Source organism: Fukomys damarensis, unplaced genomic scaffold, assembly GCF_012274545.1.
Source record: "Fukomys damarensis isolate Sample0158 unplaced genomic scaffold, DMR_v1.0_HiC HiC_scaffold_34, whole genome shotgun sequence".
NCBI classification, from domain to species: Eukaryota; Metazoa; Chordata; class Mammalia; order Rodentia; family Bathyergidae; genus Fukomys; species Fukomys damarensis.
The window spans coordinates 13,770,828-13,784,892 of record NW_022900946.1 but is presented as its reverse complement, the minus strand read 5'-3'; the positions used below and the strand labels follow the sequence as shown (position 1 = coordinate 13,784,892).

The window sequence follows — 14,065 nt, the reverse complement described above, 5'->3', positions numbered from 1 at the left end:
CTCTCTCTCTCTCTCTCTCTCTCTCTCTCCTCTCTGGGATTTCAACCCCTGCTTTCCAGCAGTTTATTTTTGCCCCAAATTCTGTCCTCTCGTTATTTAAGACAGTAAAACATTCTTTTAAAAAAATGTTCAACTTTAGCTGGCTTGTGTAGTACCAATTGGGACCTGCCTTCAGGTTAGACTTAGGAACTGAGGAGTTCACCAGTGATATCCCATTTTCTGAGTATAAATTCCTTTGCAGTACCTGCCTGCTCTGTCGCTCTCCCATGCCTTTCCGTGATTATTTCCTATATTTCCCAGAGTTTGTAGTCGTCGTCTGTAGTACAGTTGGTCTAAGAGGAGCTTATCAGCCATATTGGAGTTGGGAATCCTTTGGGTTGCAAATGGTGCCATCTGAGAAACGGTGAAGCTGAGGCCAGGAGAGGAAACGAGGCCACTGTGTGTTTCACGATAGCACAGAGAGTAATCAGCTATGATTTTAAAAACTGGGTTGGAGACCTTTTTTTTTTGGATCCTAAAACAGACTGGCTCTTGAGCAAATCCTGTTTTGTGCATTAGTAACTCGGTGATAATATCAGCAAACAATCAATGTTCCTTAAGTGCTTACTAGATCTTGTGCCTGCCCCTTAAAATCATTGCTCAAGATGACTTCAAATTGGAGTCTTTTAGAGGGAGATTTGCAGCGGAGGAGATTGAGGTGTTTAGCAAAGCTGAAGTCAAGTTGATGGAACCCTCTGCATGATTAACCAATGATAACGGCGGCTCCTGTGTACTGAGCTATTGTCACGCTGTGGATAGCACACTCAAGCACTGTTACTGTCACTCCGCTTTTTCACACAGACAAATGGACACATAAAAACTCAGGTAACTTGCTGCAGGTCATATAAGTAGCAAGTGATGGACTCAGACTTGAACCCAAGCAGATTAGTACCAAACCCATCTGCTTACCCTCTGTGCCACAAAGCCTTCTTGCTGTGACCACGGCTGAGAAGACCTGTCGCCTTATAGGTCTTCTGTGCAGCCAAGGTCCCTTCCTCTTGGTACAGATCAGACTGGCTCAAACAGAATCCAGAAGGCTGTGGGCATCTCCGGCACAGGCACACAGGTGGTACCCCGCAAATGTCTGTGGGGTGTGAGTCAGCCCTCTTCTGCCCATTCGTCAGGCACCCCGGCCTCCAGCACAAATGAGGAAATCTTCCTAGGAAGGAATAAGTGGCAACAAACTGCAGAGGTTCCCTCATCCTGGTTTTCACTTCATCTTTTGGAAGATGCAGGCTGAGTGAGCAGAGATCCCGGGCTCGGCCAGCCAGCTGCTTTGTCCCTGAGCACTGCCATGAATCACTTCCAGACCATCTTGGCCCAGGTGCGGGCACTGCTCTCCAGCCGCCAGCCGAGGCAGGTGCAAGCCCTCCTGGACAGACTGCTGGAGGAGGAGCTCCTGTCCAGGGAGTACCACTGCGCCCTGCTCCGGGAGCCTGATGGCGAGGCTCTGGCCAGGAAGATCTCCCTGACCCTGCTGGCGAAGGCGGACCTGGACTTGGCTTTCCTGGGCTGGGCGTGGAGCCAGCTGCAGGCCCCGAAGGTGGAGCGGGGCCCTGGCTGCAGGGACCGTGGTGGTGAGTTGGCATTGCTCTGACGCCAGGGCACTGAGTAGTGGGGACATCTCAAGGATTTTCCCTCCCCTCTGAAGGGGAAGTCAGTGGGCAGGGATCAGGGTATCTGGAGAGCTGGAAGGAGCAAGGAGCACTTGGAAATTTCCATCTGTGTGCCTGGGCGTGCTGAAGACATAGAACTGCCTTCCACACTGTGCACATGAAACCCACCCGGGGCAGGTCAAATGCCCACCCCGGGTCCCACCAACATGTCAGTACCAGGGGCAGACAGATCAGCTCCTGCCTTCAACAGGCTCCCGGCCTGGAGGGGGAGACAGAGGCAGGCACAAGAGTAATAAGGTGCCGAAGAGAGGGGGACCAGATGAAGAGCTGGAGAGCAGAGGACATTATGAGTGCTGGTGTGTGGGTGTGTGTGTGCATTTTGTGCATGTGTATGCATGAGTGCGTGTGCACGCATTTGGGTGTGTGTCCATGTATTTATGCGTGCATGGACACGCTTGTGCACATGTGCATATCTATAAAGGTGTGTGTAAACGCATTTGCATGTATGTGCATGTGCGTTTGTATGACTGGCAGTCAGACAAAGAGAAAGAGATAAAGAAAAGGGGAGACAGACAGAGGCCAGGGGAAGAAGGGAAGAAGAGAAGAAGGAAGGAGAGATATGTCTTAAACCAGGAAAATAAGCCTGCACCCACTCTGAGGTTCCATCTAGGTTTTCCTTCTGAGGTCCAAGAGGTACCCACTTGGTTGCAGTATACTTTGTAAGGACATGTGGCCGTCCTGTCTTCTCAGGAAGTCTATGCTTCTCTGATCACGGTATTTAGGGGCATAAAGTCCAGCCCCTGTGGTCCTTTTATAGCTTTAGAGTAACTTGGAAGTCTGAGATACTGACAGTGACTGACAGCTACTGAGTGCTTACTGTGTGCAGGCCCAGTTCAGCTCAGTCTAGCACCCAGCACCGAGCTTTCCTCTCCACTCTGAGCCCTTTGAGAATCTGAATCCTTACCCAACATGGAAAAATAAAGCAGAAGCTGGGTGTGATGGTGTATGCCTATAATCCCAGCACTCTGGGAGGCTGAGGCAGGAGGGTCATAAGTTTGAGCCCAGCCTGGGCAATTTAGCGACCTAGTGAGACTCTGCCTCAAAATAAAAAAGGGCTGGGTAGCTCAGTGTGATGGCCGTGGGCATAAGGGAGAGAGGGAGGGGAGGGGAGGGAAGGGAAAGAAAAGGAGGGGAGGAGAGAGGGAGGGGAAGGGAACAGAAGGTAAGGAGGGAGAGAATAGAACAGAAACTGGGAAGCAAAAGAGAGGACAAGACAGGACAGGACAGAACAGGAAAGAGAAAAAGCGAGACTGCCCCACGTCTGGGCGGGAAGCGATGAGGGCCGGATTGGAGAACAGATACGCTTTAGCCTTTCCCCTTGGGAGCTAAAACGTCTTTCGATGGCCTTCCCCGAAGCACCCGGGCACTGCCAGCCTCTCCAACTCCCTTGTGACACCTACGTTTTTGTCACGGGGTTGGTGCTTGTGGTTGCGTTCTCGCCCAGGTGGTTTCCATCCACCTGTAGGACACGGCTTTCCTTCGTCCATCCTGACGGACCTAGGGGAGCCTGAGCGGCCCTGGTGGGGCTGCAGGCGCCTACCTGGGAGAAGCGAGAGCCTCCCAGAGGCCTGCCCCTTCCCCTGCTGCCGCCGGACACCTCCGCCTCAGCCTCCTCCCCCCCTCCTCCTGAGAGGGTTGGTTCCTGTTATTTAGCTGTGTTTCCTCCCCAGGGATGTAATATTTTTATTTCGGGTCTCATGTGACTTCAGAAAGTGGAACTGGGCTGGAGGTGTGTGGTGGGGGGAGGCTGGGAGGTGGTGGGACCTGTGGCCAGCTCTCCTCCTCCTTTCTGCCTGCAGGCTGCTCCCGGCCCCTCCCCACCTCCCAGGGGGCTGGTGAAGGTGGGAGGGGATGTGGAGCAGCCTTTGGAGAGAAGCAGAATAGGGAAGGAGAAATGGTGGCTTGGAAATAAAGGGCACTGACTTCAGGTTCAGTGGAGGGGGAAAAGGAAATCAGCCATGTGGGATTTTTGTAACCCCTCTCTCCAGCCACCTGTAATGATGGGGCCCTCCCCTGATCTAAGCTCTGCACTGGCTTCCTCTGTCACTCGGAGGAAAAGCTAAACCTGGACAATACCCCAAAAGGTCCTTCACATTCTACCCTCTTCAGCTCTCTGCTGTCATCCCCTGCTTCTTTCAGTACCCAACTTGTTCCTCAAACACACCTGGAAGACTCTGCCTCAGGACCTTCGCATGTGCTCTTCCCACCCCAGAGCACGCTTCTTCTGGTATCCTCTTGGCCAACCCTAACATCCTTCAACTCTTGCGTCAAATGTCATTTTATCAATGAGGCCTACCCTGGCCACGCCCCCACTGTCTGAGTCTCCTTCCTGGGGCTGACTTCTTTTTTACCTTCCATACACATCTACTTTTGTATTACGTGTGCTGTTTATTATCTGATTATTCTCCCACTGAAGAATAAGGTCCATGTGGCCATAGATCTATGATTTAATTGCGATGCATCCCAGATGCCTACCAAGTGGCCTGAGCACATAACAGTTGCACCGCGAGATGTGTGTTTGTTTGATGTTGAATGGGTGGGTGGATAGGTCACATGGTACCATTATTCCCATTTTATGCATGCGTAAACTGAGGCCTGGTGGAGTTGACTAATTTCCTCTGCACATGGCCTGGGGAAGAGGCCACCTGGGTCTCATGAGTTCAGCTCTACTACAGCAGTTTCTGCTTGGCTTCCTCTGCTAGACAACCCAAGAGGATACCGTAAACCCAGCCCTAAGGGGCTAAGGATCTCTGGGCAGAAACTGCCCGGCTCATTGGCAGGTACCTCAGACCACCAGTGTCTTAGCTGTGACGGTGCAGAGAGCCCGCCTCTGGGACGGGCGCTCGCTCTGGTGAGGACTGGACTCCAGGTTTTTATCCTGAGAACGCAAAGGTTTCACTGGAAAGTCGAAGCACTCAGGCAGCCCTGGGCGACTTCATCCCAAGGACAATTAGAAGCCAGGGAAGGGACCACTAGAGTGACAGGGTGACAAAAAAGAACTGGGTTGGGAGCTGGCAGCTGTGGTCTGAGCTCCTGCTCTCTATTTCCAAACCGTGTGACCTTGGCCCCGGCTGGACCACTCTGAGCCCAAGTTTCCTGGTCTCTATCATGGAAGTGACAGAAATCTCTCTGGGCTACCGTGAGGGTTCAATAGCTGGGTCGCTGGGGACCTAAGGAGAGTGGTAAGGAGCTTGCAACAGGCGAACTTAGCCAGGCGCCCAAGGAGCTAAGCGAACAGTCATTTCTGTAGTCTCTGAGGGGCCCCATGGGACAGGCAGGGCCCAGGGCTGGGTGCTGAGCAAATCTACAAACAAGTCAATGCCCTCCCCAGCCTGGGGCCTGAGCAAGCACTGGCTTTGCTTGGCCCAAGTGCCAGCCCTGGCTCCCCAGGCCACGAGGTATGACTTTAAGGGCTTCCTGGGGCCCCTCTGGGCCTCAGTTTCTCCACCGCAAAGTGGAGGTCACAGCACCCTCAGAGTTGCCATCCTGAGGGCCTGATACTGTCCTACCTGAGGCAGGTATGTTCCCAGCAACCGGAAGCTGGTCTGACTCAGTGGCCAGGAATGCACCTGGGGCGGCACAGCCCACTAAATAGGAGGCAAGGGAGCCCCGCTGGCTGTGGGCACTGCCTGCTTCCTTGGGGCCACGCACACTGCAGCCAAAAGTCTGCATTTTGCATTTTATGGTGTTGTGGGCTCCGCTGTGCCAGTTTGTGCCTGTGTTTTGTTACCGGGACTCTGTTCAAAGAACCAGAGCAAAATCTCCTTCTAGGATGTTGCCTGATTTACGGAAGACAGAGAGACAGCGCAGCCTGCTCAGCTCCCCGGCACCCACTTCCTTCCTCATCTGGGCTTTGGGATGCAGGAAACCAGAGCTGGGAGGACTGGGGGGAACAGAGGCTGCACCCCTTCCAGGCCCCTTCCCCCTGCCCCGGGGCCAGCCGTGCTCTGGGCCTGGGGATCCCTATGCCCCCTGGATGAGCTGGGCTGCAAGGAAGCTCCCCCCCCCCCGGCCCATGCCCCAGGGGGCGCCTCCCAGCGGTCAGCCCTGGCACACCCAGAGAGCAACAGAGGGAGCCTCGCGTGGGATTTCCCGCTTGTCTGGAGCCTGCAGCCTGGTGCTGACCCAGCCAGGGACGGTTTCTGTTCCCTGGAGCACAGGCTCACCTGCGTCACCAGCCACCTGCTTGTGACTTACCTGCCCGCCCTCCAGCTTTCCTTGACTCCGCCCTCCCACCCACCAACTGCTTACAGTCTCCTTATGCATACTTAGCCACTCTTCTCCACTCACCAATTTATCCTTTTTTTTACTTGTTTAATCATTGGGGTAGTTACACAGGAAGATCAGAAGAAAAGGAGAACGTTTACATTAAAAAATTTTTATTATAGTAAAACACACGCTGCCGTTGATCTCCCTCACCGTACTCTTCAGTTCAAACAGCTGTGCTGTTGTGTTTACCACTCTCTGAAGCAGCTCTGCAAGTCCCTCTTCTGTGAGTGTCTGTAGTCGCATGGTTTCAGCGACCCTGGGTCGAAGGTTCCTGTTCCGGGAGCCAACTGTAGGTGACTTTGCGTCCTAGTCCTACTTTGGGGCGTCACCTGTTCCCGCCCTCCTGGCCGTCTTGCTCTGGGATCTAGACTCGCTACTTTGTTTCTCCTTGACTGGGACAAATGAGGATGAATGATAAAGAGGCATGATAAAAAGCACGTGGGCAGCCACTTGGCTCCTGCCTCGAGCAGGCAGAGAAACCGGGCCTTCGCTCATCTGGCCCTTTACTCACCCAAACACGTGCACAAGCAGTGCAGATAACAAGATTCACTTGCTCTCCAATATCCATGAGGATGTTCTCCGCTAAACAACTCAGCCTCAGCTGCCTTAACGGTTCCCAAATAGGCAGTCACCCCTGAGTGCAGCCTCTCTCCTTTGTGCTCTCAGAGGAGGCCAAATCGGCCTTAATTCTCCTCTGGTCCTCCACACACCGGGGAGCCTGCCTCAGTGTCCTGAACCTATTCAAAATGTTACCCATGACTGTGAGTGGGGGAAAAAAATGTTTATCCTCCTGGTCATTTGGCCTTTGGGGAAGAGCCAGAAATTGCAGGGTGCCAGGTTGGATGCCTAAGATGGATAAGGATACACTGTAACATTTTTATTTAACAAAATTGGCATAAGAACGGGGGATTTAGCTCAGTGGTTCTGCTGCCTGCCTTGCAAGTGCAAGAACCTGAGTTCAATCCCCGGTACCAAAAAAAAAAAAAAAAAAAAAAAAAAAAAATTGGCGCAAATATTTTGAATCAATTCAGAATATCAAGGCAGCTACTAAAAGACACAAAAGAGGACTTCCGGTGACAAGAACAATGTGATAAGTGTGTTTGAAGCAAGGAGGTCTATTTTTTTGTTTTGTTTTGTTTTTTTGAAACAGGGTCTCACTTTTTAGGCTGCCCCTGAACTCACTATGTAGCTCAGGCTCGCCTCGAACTCATGGTGATCCTCGAAGATGATGAAATATAGACCCTACAGAGAAGGGAGAAGATTGGCTGAGGCGAGCGTGCACGGAAACAGGATGGCAGCTGTCCCGAGCTGCAGGGAATGCTGTCCTCTGCTTGGAAGATGGGCTTCCTCCCCTCTTCTCTCTGGGACTTGGCAGAGGACCCCGGACTGGCAACTTAACAATGCTTCTGCCGCATGTGAGTGGGCTCTGTCCTAGATCCTGACTTGAGACAGAAAAAATTCAGGGTTAAAAGCCAGGTGTGGTGGCGCACGCCTGTAATCCCAGCACTTGGGAGGCTGAGGCAGGAGGATCACTGTGAGTTCAAGACCAGCCTGGGCTACCTCGTGAGGTCCAGGTCAGTTTCAACTACACAGTGATACCCTGTCTCAAAATTAAAAAATTAAAAAATTAAAAAAAAAATCAAGGTCAAGTTTGGCTCCAACAGCACGGACGGAGAAGGCATCTCAGTCATGAGAGGCCTGAGCTCATGAGAGTGGTTATCCCAGCTGGCCAATCTAAGGAGAACATCAGTAAGAATACAACTAGATGTTTGTGTGTGTGTGTGTGGCAGTACCAGGGCCTTTACACTAAGCTACATTCCCAGCCCTTTTTCAGTTTTTATTTTTGAGACAGTGTCTTGCTAAGTGGCTAAGTTGTCCAAGCTGGGCTTGAGCTTGTGATCCTCCTGCATCAGCCTCCCAGAGTGCTGGGAGTACAGCAGCACGCCTGGTTCAGAAAGATTCTCCAGCTTGGAAGCCCAGGGTCAGCCTAGCTTCTTCTGCTGCTGGCCTGCATTCACTCTGTATCAAAGGTTACCATTTAACTTCTGAGCCCTCCTGCCCTCTTTCTTACCATCTCTCTATCTCCACTGACCACTGCTGAGATTCGGAGCCGTCAGCTCCTGCCTGGGTCTCACAGCCATGCCCTTCTAGTCTCTCTGCCTGGTTGTTCCATGTGCCAGGGTGCTGGCTCCGCCATCAGCTGCATGTACAGGTGGCACCCTCTCTGCCTCGCTCAGAATCTTCCACCCAGGCACAGGCAGCTTCTGGATCTTGTGGCTTGTCGGCCTAGAGGGGTGAGCAATGATCAGAGTCCAGGTAGCAGGTGGCTGCTGCTGTCTGAGTGAGAGAGGATTCGGTGTCCCAGCGGGTGTCCCCAGCCTGGATGACTCTGCCCAGACACAAAGCTGCTGGGACTGTGAGTTTGGGAGTAGGTGGGGACATCAGAGGAGGGACTCTCGTATGTGGCTCAAGGCAGCAGAGCATCCAGGGATCCCTCTCCCTGGGCACAGGGGTCATAGGACATTGACACTTGGGATCTTGAACATTCATTGTGTCTGTTTTTAGTTTTTAGTGTTGTTTAATTTTTCCCAACCACAGACCTTGTTTCAAACTGACTCTTAGCATTTCTCGTTTGTCCTCGTTGTGGGGCTTCTAAATGCAGTGGCTGCTTCAAAAATGATTGCCAGGCAAAGACAGGCATCACCCTCGTGTCATACATAGGGAGTGAGGGGTCCCAGGTCACACACCTGCAAGTGACAGCTGGCTCTCAGTCTCCCCATCCAGGGCTCTTTCAGGAACAGTGCGCCAGCCATAAGTCAGTTCCCCAGACTTCATTCATTCATTTCAGTACCACCACGTTCATAACTTGGGCGCTCTCTGCAACTCTTTCTGCAGCCTTATGCTTTTTGCTTGACTGTTTTTGGTTTTTCTTCAGACTACTCATATCTGTCTCACATTCTTAAAGGAGCTTCATGTCTCACCAAAAAGAGGGGGCGGAGTGCCCTAAATAGCTGAGGATTGTTAAATTAAAAAGGTAGAGCAATGTTAGTAAATTCTAGCCAGGCCTCTTGGACCACTGCTGGCTCTGAGGCCAGAGGGCTGTTCTCTACAAAGAGGAGAGGTGTTAACCCCTTAGAAGGAGTGTTAACACAGATCAGCCCAAACCAAGATTTAGTCTTTGATGACTAAAGAGAGTGAGTAGAAACTTAAAAGATACTTTCTCTCCTTTGTAGTCAGTATCATTTAGCACCACATCTGTTACCCCAAACTAGCTGGCTGTAAGGGGTCTCACCTTTGGGTTAGGCCCTTGTGTGTGTGTGTATATATAACATACAGAGATGTATATATATATTAGGGACTGAACTCAGGGTCTTTGCATCGAATTAGATCCTTAGCACCCACTCTTTTTAAACATTTTCTGAGACAGGGTCTTAACGAAGTCACTAAGGTTCCCAGGCTGGTATCAAACTTGCAGTCCTCTTGCCTCAGCCTCCCAGAGTGCTAGGGTTATAGGCATGTGTCACCATGCCTAGCTTGAGTCCAGTTTTTGTTTTGTTTTGTTTGAAACAGGGTCTTCCTGTGTAGTCTAGGCTGGCCTCAAACCCACGATCCTCCCTCCTCAGATTCCCAGGTGTGCGCCACCACTCCTGGTTCTTGTCTATTATTATTTATGTTTCAGTCCAGTGACTTGGAATAAAAATGATGGGTGTACCACTCCCGATCTCTTGGTATGGCGGTGGTGGTAGGGGGGAGCAGAGTCCAGAAGTCTGCTGAGCTCCAACAGAAGCTCTGTTTGTCTGGAGACACGTGTGGGGCTCAGGTACAGTCCCATCCTGCAGAGGACACTGGCTGTGACAGCTGGCTCCATCTTCGTTTTTTGAGCATCAGAGTAAAGCTCCCTCCCAGCAGACAACTGGCAACTGCCTGTGGTCACCCAATTTGGTCTATAATAAGGAACTGAAATTAACACGAGAGGCATGGGGAAGCTGTAAGGGAGTGAGGGCAAATTAGAGGGTATTTAGACACAGGAAATCTGACAGCTTTCCTGCTAGCCTCCTGCTTGCAACCTCTGCAAGCGCACTGACTTGGCGGGCTCCCCGCTGGTGTAGGCAGAGGCTAGGGATGAGACCACCTGCTTCTGCTCCGGGCATCTGAAGACATCTGTGAGGAGGCTGAAGGCACTGGCTGGGGCTGCCGGGCTCCAGCTGCTGCTGCCTCGCCTGCTTCCCATACCATGCACTGCCAAGCCCCACAACCTCCATGGTCCTACCTGCCAGACCCCCAAGGTAAAAAGGCGGTGGGAGGAAGTGCTGCTGGGGACGCATTTTTATTTGGAGGGAGGTTTCAGTTGGTTCCACCATGGCCAGTTAAACAGAGACACGGCTCTGAACTGGGGGTGAGGGTGGAAAGAGGGGTGCGTGTCCTGCCAACACAGGCTGCTGAAAGCCAGCGTCTGTTTCCTTCCAGTCGAGGGACTTGGGATCGGCTGGGTGCCTGGGATGGGAGAGGGCTTCCAGGGCACAGCCTCACAGGTTGTGTGTCCTTAGCTCTCGGCACCGATGGTTTGGCTGGGCCACCACGGCCAACCATCTTCTCGCTGCCTGGTCTATCTTTGAGTCAACACTGAAGGGTGCCCATGGAGGAGGAGGTTTGATTCCATCCCATTTCCGGGGAAGCAGGAAAAGCAAAACTGGAGTCAGCCCCTTGGTGTGACACCTGGCAGATGCTACCCTCTCCCCAGTTCCCACCGGTGTTGAGAACCAAGGGTCAGGGGACAGATGGTGAGAGGAGAGCACAGATATCTGGTACCTTCAGCTCTCCGAAGGTGGCACAGCCGGCTCACCACGCAGCTGCTCTGTGGCTGGAGGCGTGTGGTATGTGCCTGTGCACGAGTCACTTTCCTTCTCTGAGCCTCAGTTTTCCTTGGCTGTAAAATGGGCAAAGGGGGAAGCCCAGATGATAAGGTAACATGAGGGATCCAAGGGTCCAGCCTAGAGTCCAGGACTTTGTAGGACCCAAGTATCATCAGAGAAGAAGCCCAGTATTATCGGAGTTGCTGTAGCCTGGTGGAAAGGGCTTGTGCCCCTTTTCTCAGACGCCCTAGAAATGTCTGAGGCCAGAGGTGGTTGAACAGTTCCCCAGCTGTTGGCTGCAGCTGGAGGCTCTTGGGGTGGTTGGTTGAGGGGGAAAAGGAGGTTGGAAGCCACCTAGACCCATTCCTCCAATTCCAGATGAGGAAGTCCAAGACTAGGAAGGGGAAGTGACCTCCCCAAGGTTTCATGACCTGTTAGAATAAGGTTGAACATTTCTGGAAGAGGAGGAACAGGATTCTTGTTACTAGGGGCGTGGTGATGGGAACACAGGGTCACCAAAGCTGGGCCCCTCCTGCAGGAGTTTTTTGCTCTCTGGGGCATGCGAGGTGGGAATGGAGGGGTGCATTGCTCAGCTGGTGGGTCTCAGGTCCATCTGCATCAAGGAGCAGTTTGCCACTTTCGTGTTTGGGCTGAGCTGGAGAGAAACAGAGGGCCAACCAGGGGTGGTGATGAACTTCCTGCCCTAGAGCACGCTGGCTCCTGGCCCTGGCTCTGCGCTCGGCTCCCCTCCACGCAGGCGCTGGCCATTTGTGTGGAGCGGGCTGGAGCCTGGACCTCCCTCCGGAGATCCCCGCAAGGCGGAGTGCTTCCAGCGAGTGAGTGCGCGAGAACACTTCCAAAAGAGGCTCCCTGGGCACAGCAGGGACATGTGGGTGACTGCTTGCTTAAATCCAGCAGTGCAGAGAGAAAGTGAAAGGGAAAAACAACGTCTACCCCCGGGGAGGTGGGGTGGCCAGGGAACAGATCCGCCCCAAGCTCACCATAGCCCCAGACCTGTTGGGAGAGAAAGGCAGTCAGTGGTGCGGAGGAACCCCGGGAAACCGCGGTAGGTCACTAAGGTCCCTTTTGGAGCCCCTAAAGCTGGGTTAGTAATCGAAGCTCTGAGGCTGGCAGCTACCTGCCCGAGGTCACACAGCAAGGCCGAAAGGAGGGCAGAGGGGAAGTACAGAAGAGATTCGGGAAACCGACTCTACTCAGCCATCAGGAGTGGAGAACCTGAGCGGAGCTCTGCTGCTGCGCCCAGCCCAAGGCTGAGCTGCGCTGCGCTGCGCTGCAAGTCTGCGGAAAAGCGGGGACAGCGCCTGGCTCACAGGAGGAAGCGCTCGCGTCCGGGTGAGCCCTCTCAGCAGGCTCGGTGCCTCCAGGAGCCTGGCGAGGCGTGCAGGAGGCGCAGGCATAGCCACTCCGCTGAGCCTGCTTGCGTTATGGACCATGACGCCTCTCTGACTACCTGCACTCCTGGTAGGCTCCCTGGTCAGGGATGGTGACAGGGGGCAGTCAGAGGACTGGAGATAGCGCTTGTCTGACCGCCCATCAGGGAGGGGGCTTCTCCAGACCTCTCACACCGGCCCTGCACTGGGACCAGAGCTACGTCCTTTAAGCAGAGACACTGAGGGGTCGCAGAGCAGCAGTTATGGTTCTCCCAGAGGTCCCAGAAAGGCAGCATTAGAGCCGCGGTGCCTAATGTCTGGGACCCCTAAAAGCCCCCGTCCTCTGGAGTCCCACAGTCTCCCTTCACCCCGGGTGACTTTGGAGAGGAGGCACAAGCCTAGGAGTCCTCCGTCCCCTCCCACCGTCCGGAGTCAGAGCCAGGAACCCCTAACTTCAACAGGAGACCTTCCATCCATGCCCTTTCCTTCCAAAGGATAAATATTTCTCCCCGGTCAGATTAAGGAAATTGGCGCGTCCTACTCTTGGACCCAAGGGAGCCAAACAAGTGACTTTCCAAACCCGAGGTGGCTTTAGGTGAGGCTCTGGTGTCCGGGAAGCTCAGCATATAGGTGAGAAGGGTCCTCAGAGCTGTCTAAGCCAGGGAGTCCATCATCCCAGAAATGGGAATCACCCCGGGGACCCTTTCTGGTGCCTGGTCCCTGGCCCCGCCCCCAGGCCCCATTGGCTACGCCTGCAGGTGTAGCTGCCCATTCCATCGCTGTGGAAACTGAGTCCTGTTTTGTTTGCTTTTGCCAGAGGCCATATAGGGAGCGGTAGACAGAGTTGGACTTTGAGCCCGGGTCTCCTGGGAGCCCGGGTCTCCTGGGAGCCCAGGCTGGGGGGGCCTCCGCCAAGGAGTGTGAGCCTCACAAACGCAGGCCTCCTGAGTAGATACTTATTCATATGCTTATTCATAAGCAGAGTCTGTCTGATGGGCCAGGGAGACTCAGGTCCCCAGAGAGCAGCACCTTGTGAGGAGCAGAGTCTAGAAATTAACAGGAGGATGTGATGCTAAGGTCCTGGGTGTTCAGGCAGGCGCGAAAGACAGCCGCGCAGGGGGAGTGTCTAGACTTGGTTCTCAGGTTTATTTTCCATCACCCTCAACTGCAACATGGGTAAAACACGAGCGCTATCTAGACCTGCGCAGCACTTTGGAAAATGACCAGAGAATCCGCGTGTGTTGGCAATAATTATTATGATTCTAGTGAAGTGTTTTAGAAAGTGCTCAGAGGAAATAGTGGGCAGAAGGGAGTTTTCCAGACACTGGGGCATACATGTGAATTCTGGGTCCACAGAGAGATAATAATTAACTCTGCCTCTCAGGGAGGAAACAGATACTTTTCAGATCCTTTCTGTTTTCTTACCCAGAAAACAAAGTGTCTGATTTTGTGCTTCCGCTGTCTTTCACAGGATGTTAGGGTCAATATTTCTGCTAATGACTCTTTAGCAAAATGGGAGAGACACTGACATTATTTTGATAACATTGTTTTGTTTTAAATGTGACTTTTTGTTGTGTTTCCATTCAAGGTAGAGTAGAAAGGATTTTTTGTAAAAATTGTGGTGAAACATGTAAAATTTACCATTTCAACACTGCTATGGACGTTGGTGTTCAAGTATCTGTTTGACACCCTGCTTTCAACTCTAGGAAGCTTTCTTTTAAAATAAATATATTTGGAGGCCAGAGATTTAACTCAGCAGTGCTGTGCTTGCCAGGCAAGTCCTGAGTTCGATTCTTGGTACCCCCCCAAATACATATATAATTTTATATATATATAT

General features: G+C 52.7%; 1 protein-coding gene across 10 annotated transcripts in view; it reads left to right on the top strand.

Moving 5' to 3' along the window:
• The first annotated feature begins 1,284 nt into the window (after window positions 1–1,284).
• The window catches only part of Ciita (class II major histocompatibility complex transactivator), a 43,016-nt gene continuing 30,235 nt past the window's right edge, over window positions 1,285–14,065 (top strand). For 4 of the 10 annotated variants that reach the window (XM_010609976.3, XM_010609974.3, XM_019205370.2 and 1 more), the window contains exon 1: window positions 1,286–1,616. In XM_010609976.3, coding sequence (XP_010608278.1) covers window positions 1,334–1,616 — 283 coding nt within the window. In that variant the 5' untranslated portion in view covers window positions 1,286–1,333. Of the gene's footprint in view, window positions 1,617–10,018; window positions 10,271–11,617; window positions 11,674–11,733; window positions 11,904–12,122; window positions 12,191–12,266; window positions 12,320–14,065 lie in introns of those variants that run through there. The other 6 variants (XR_777467.3, XM_010609977.3, XM_010609980.3 and 3 more) reach the window with 6 other exon arrangements.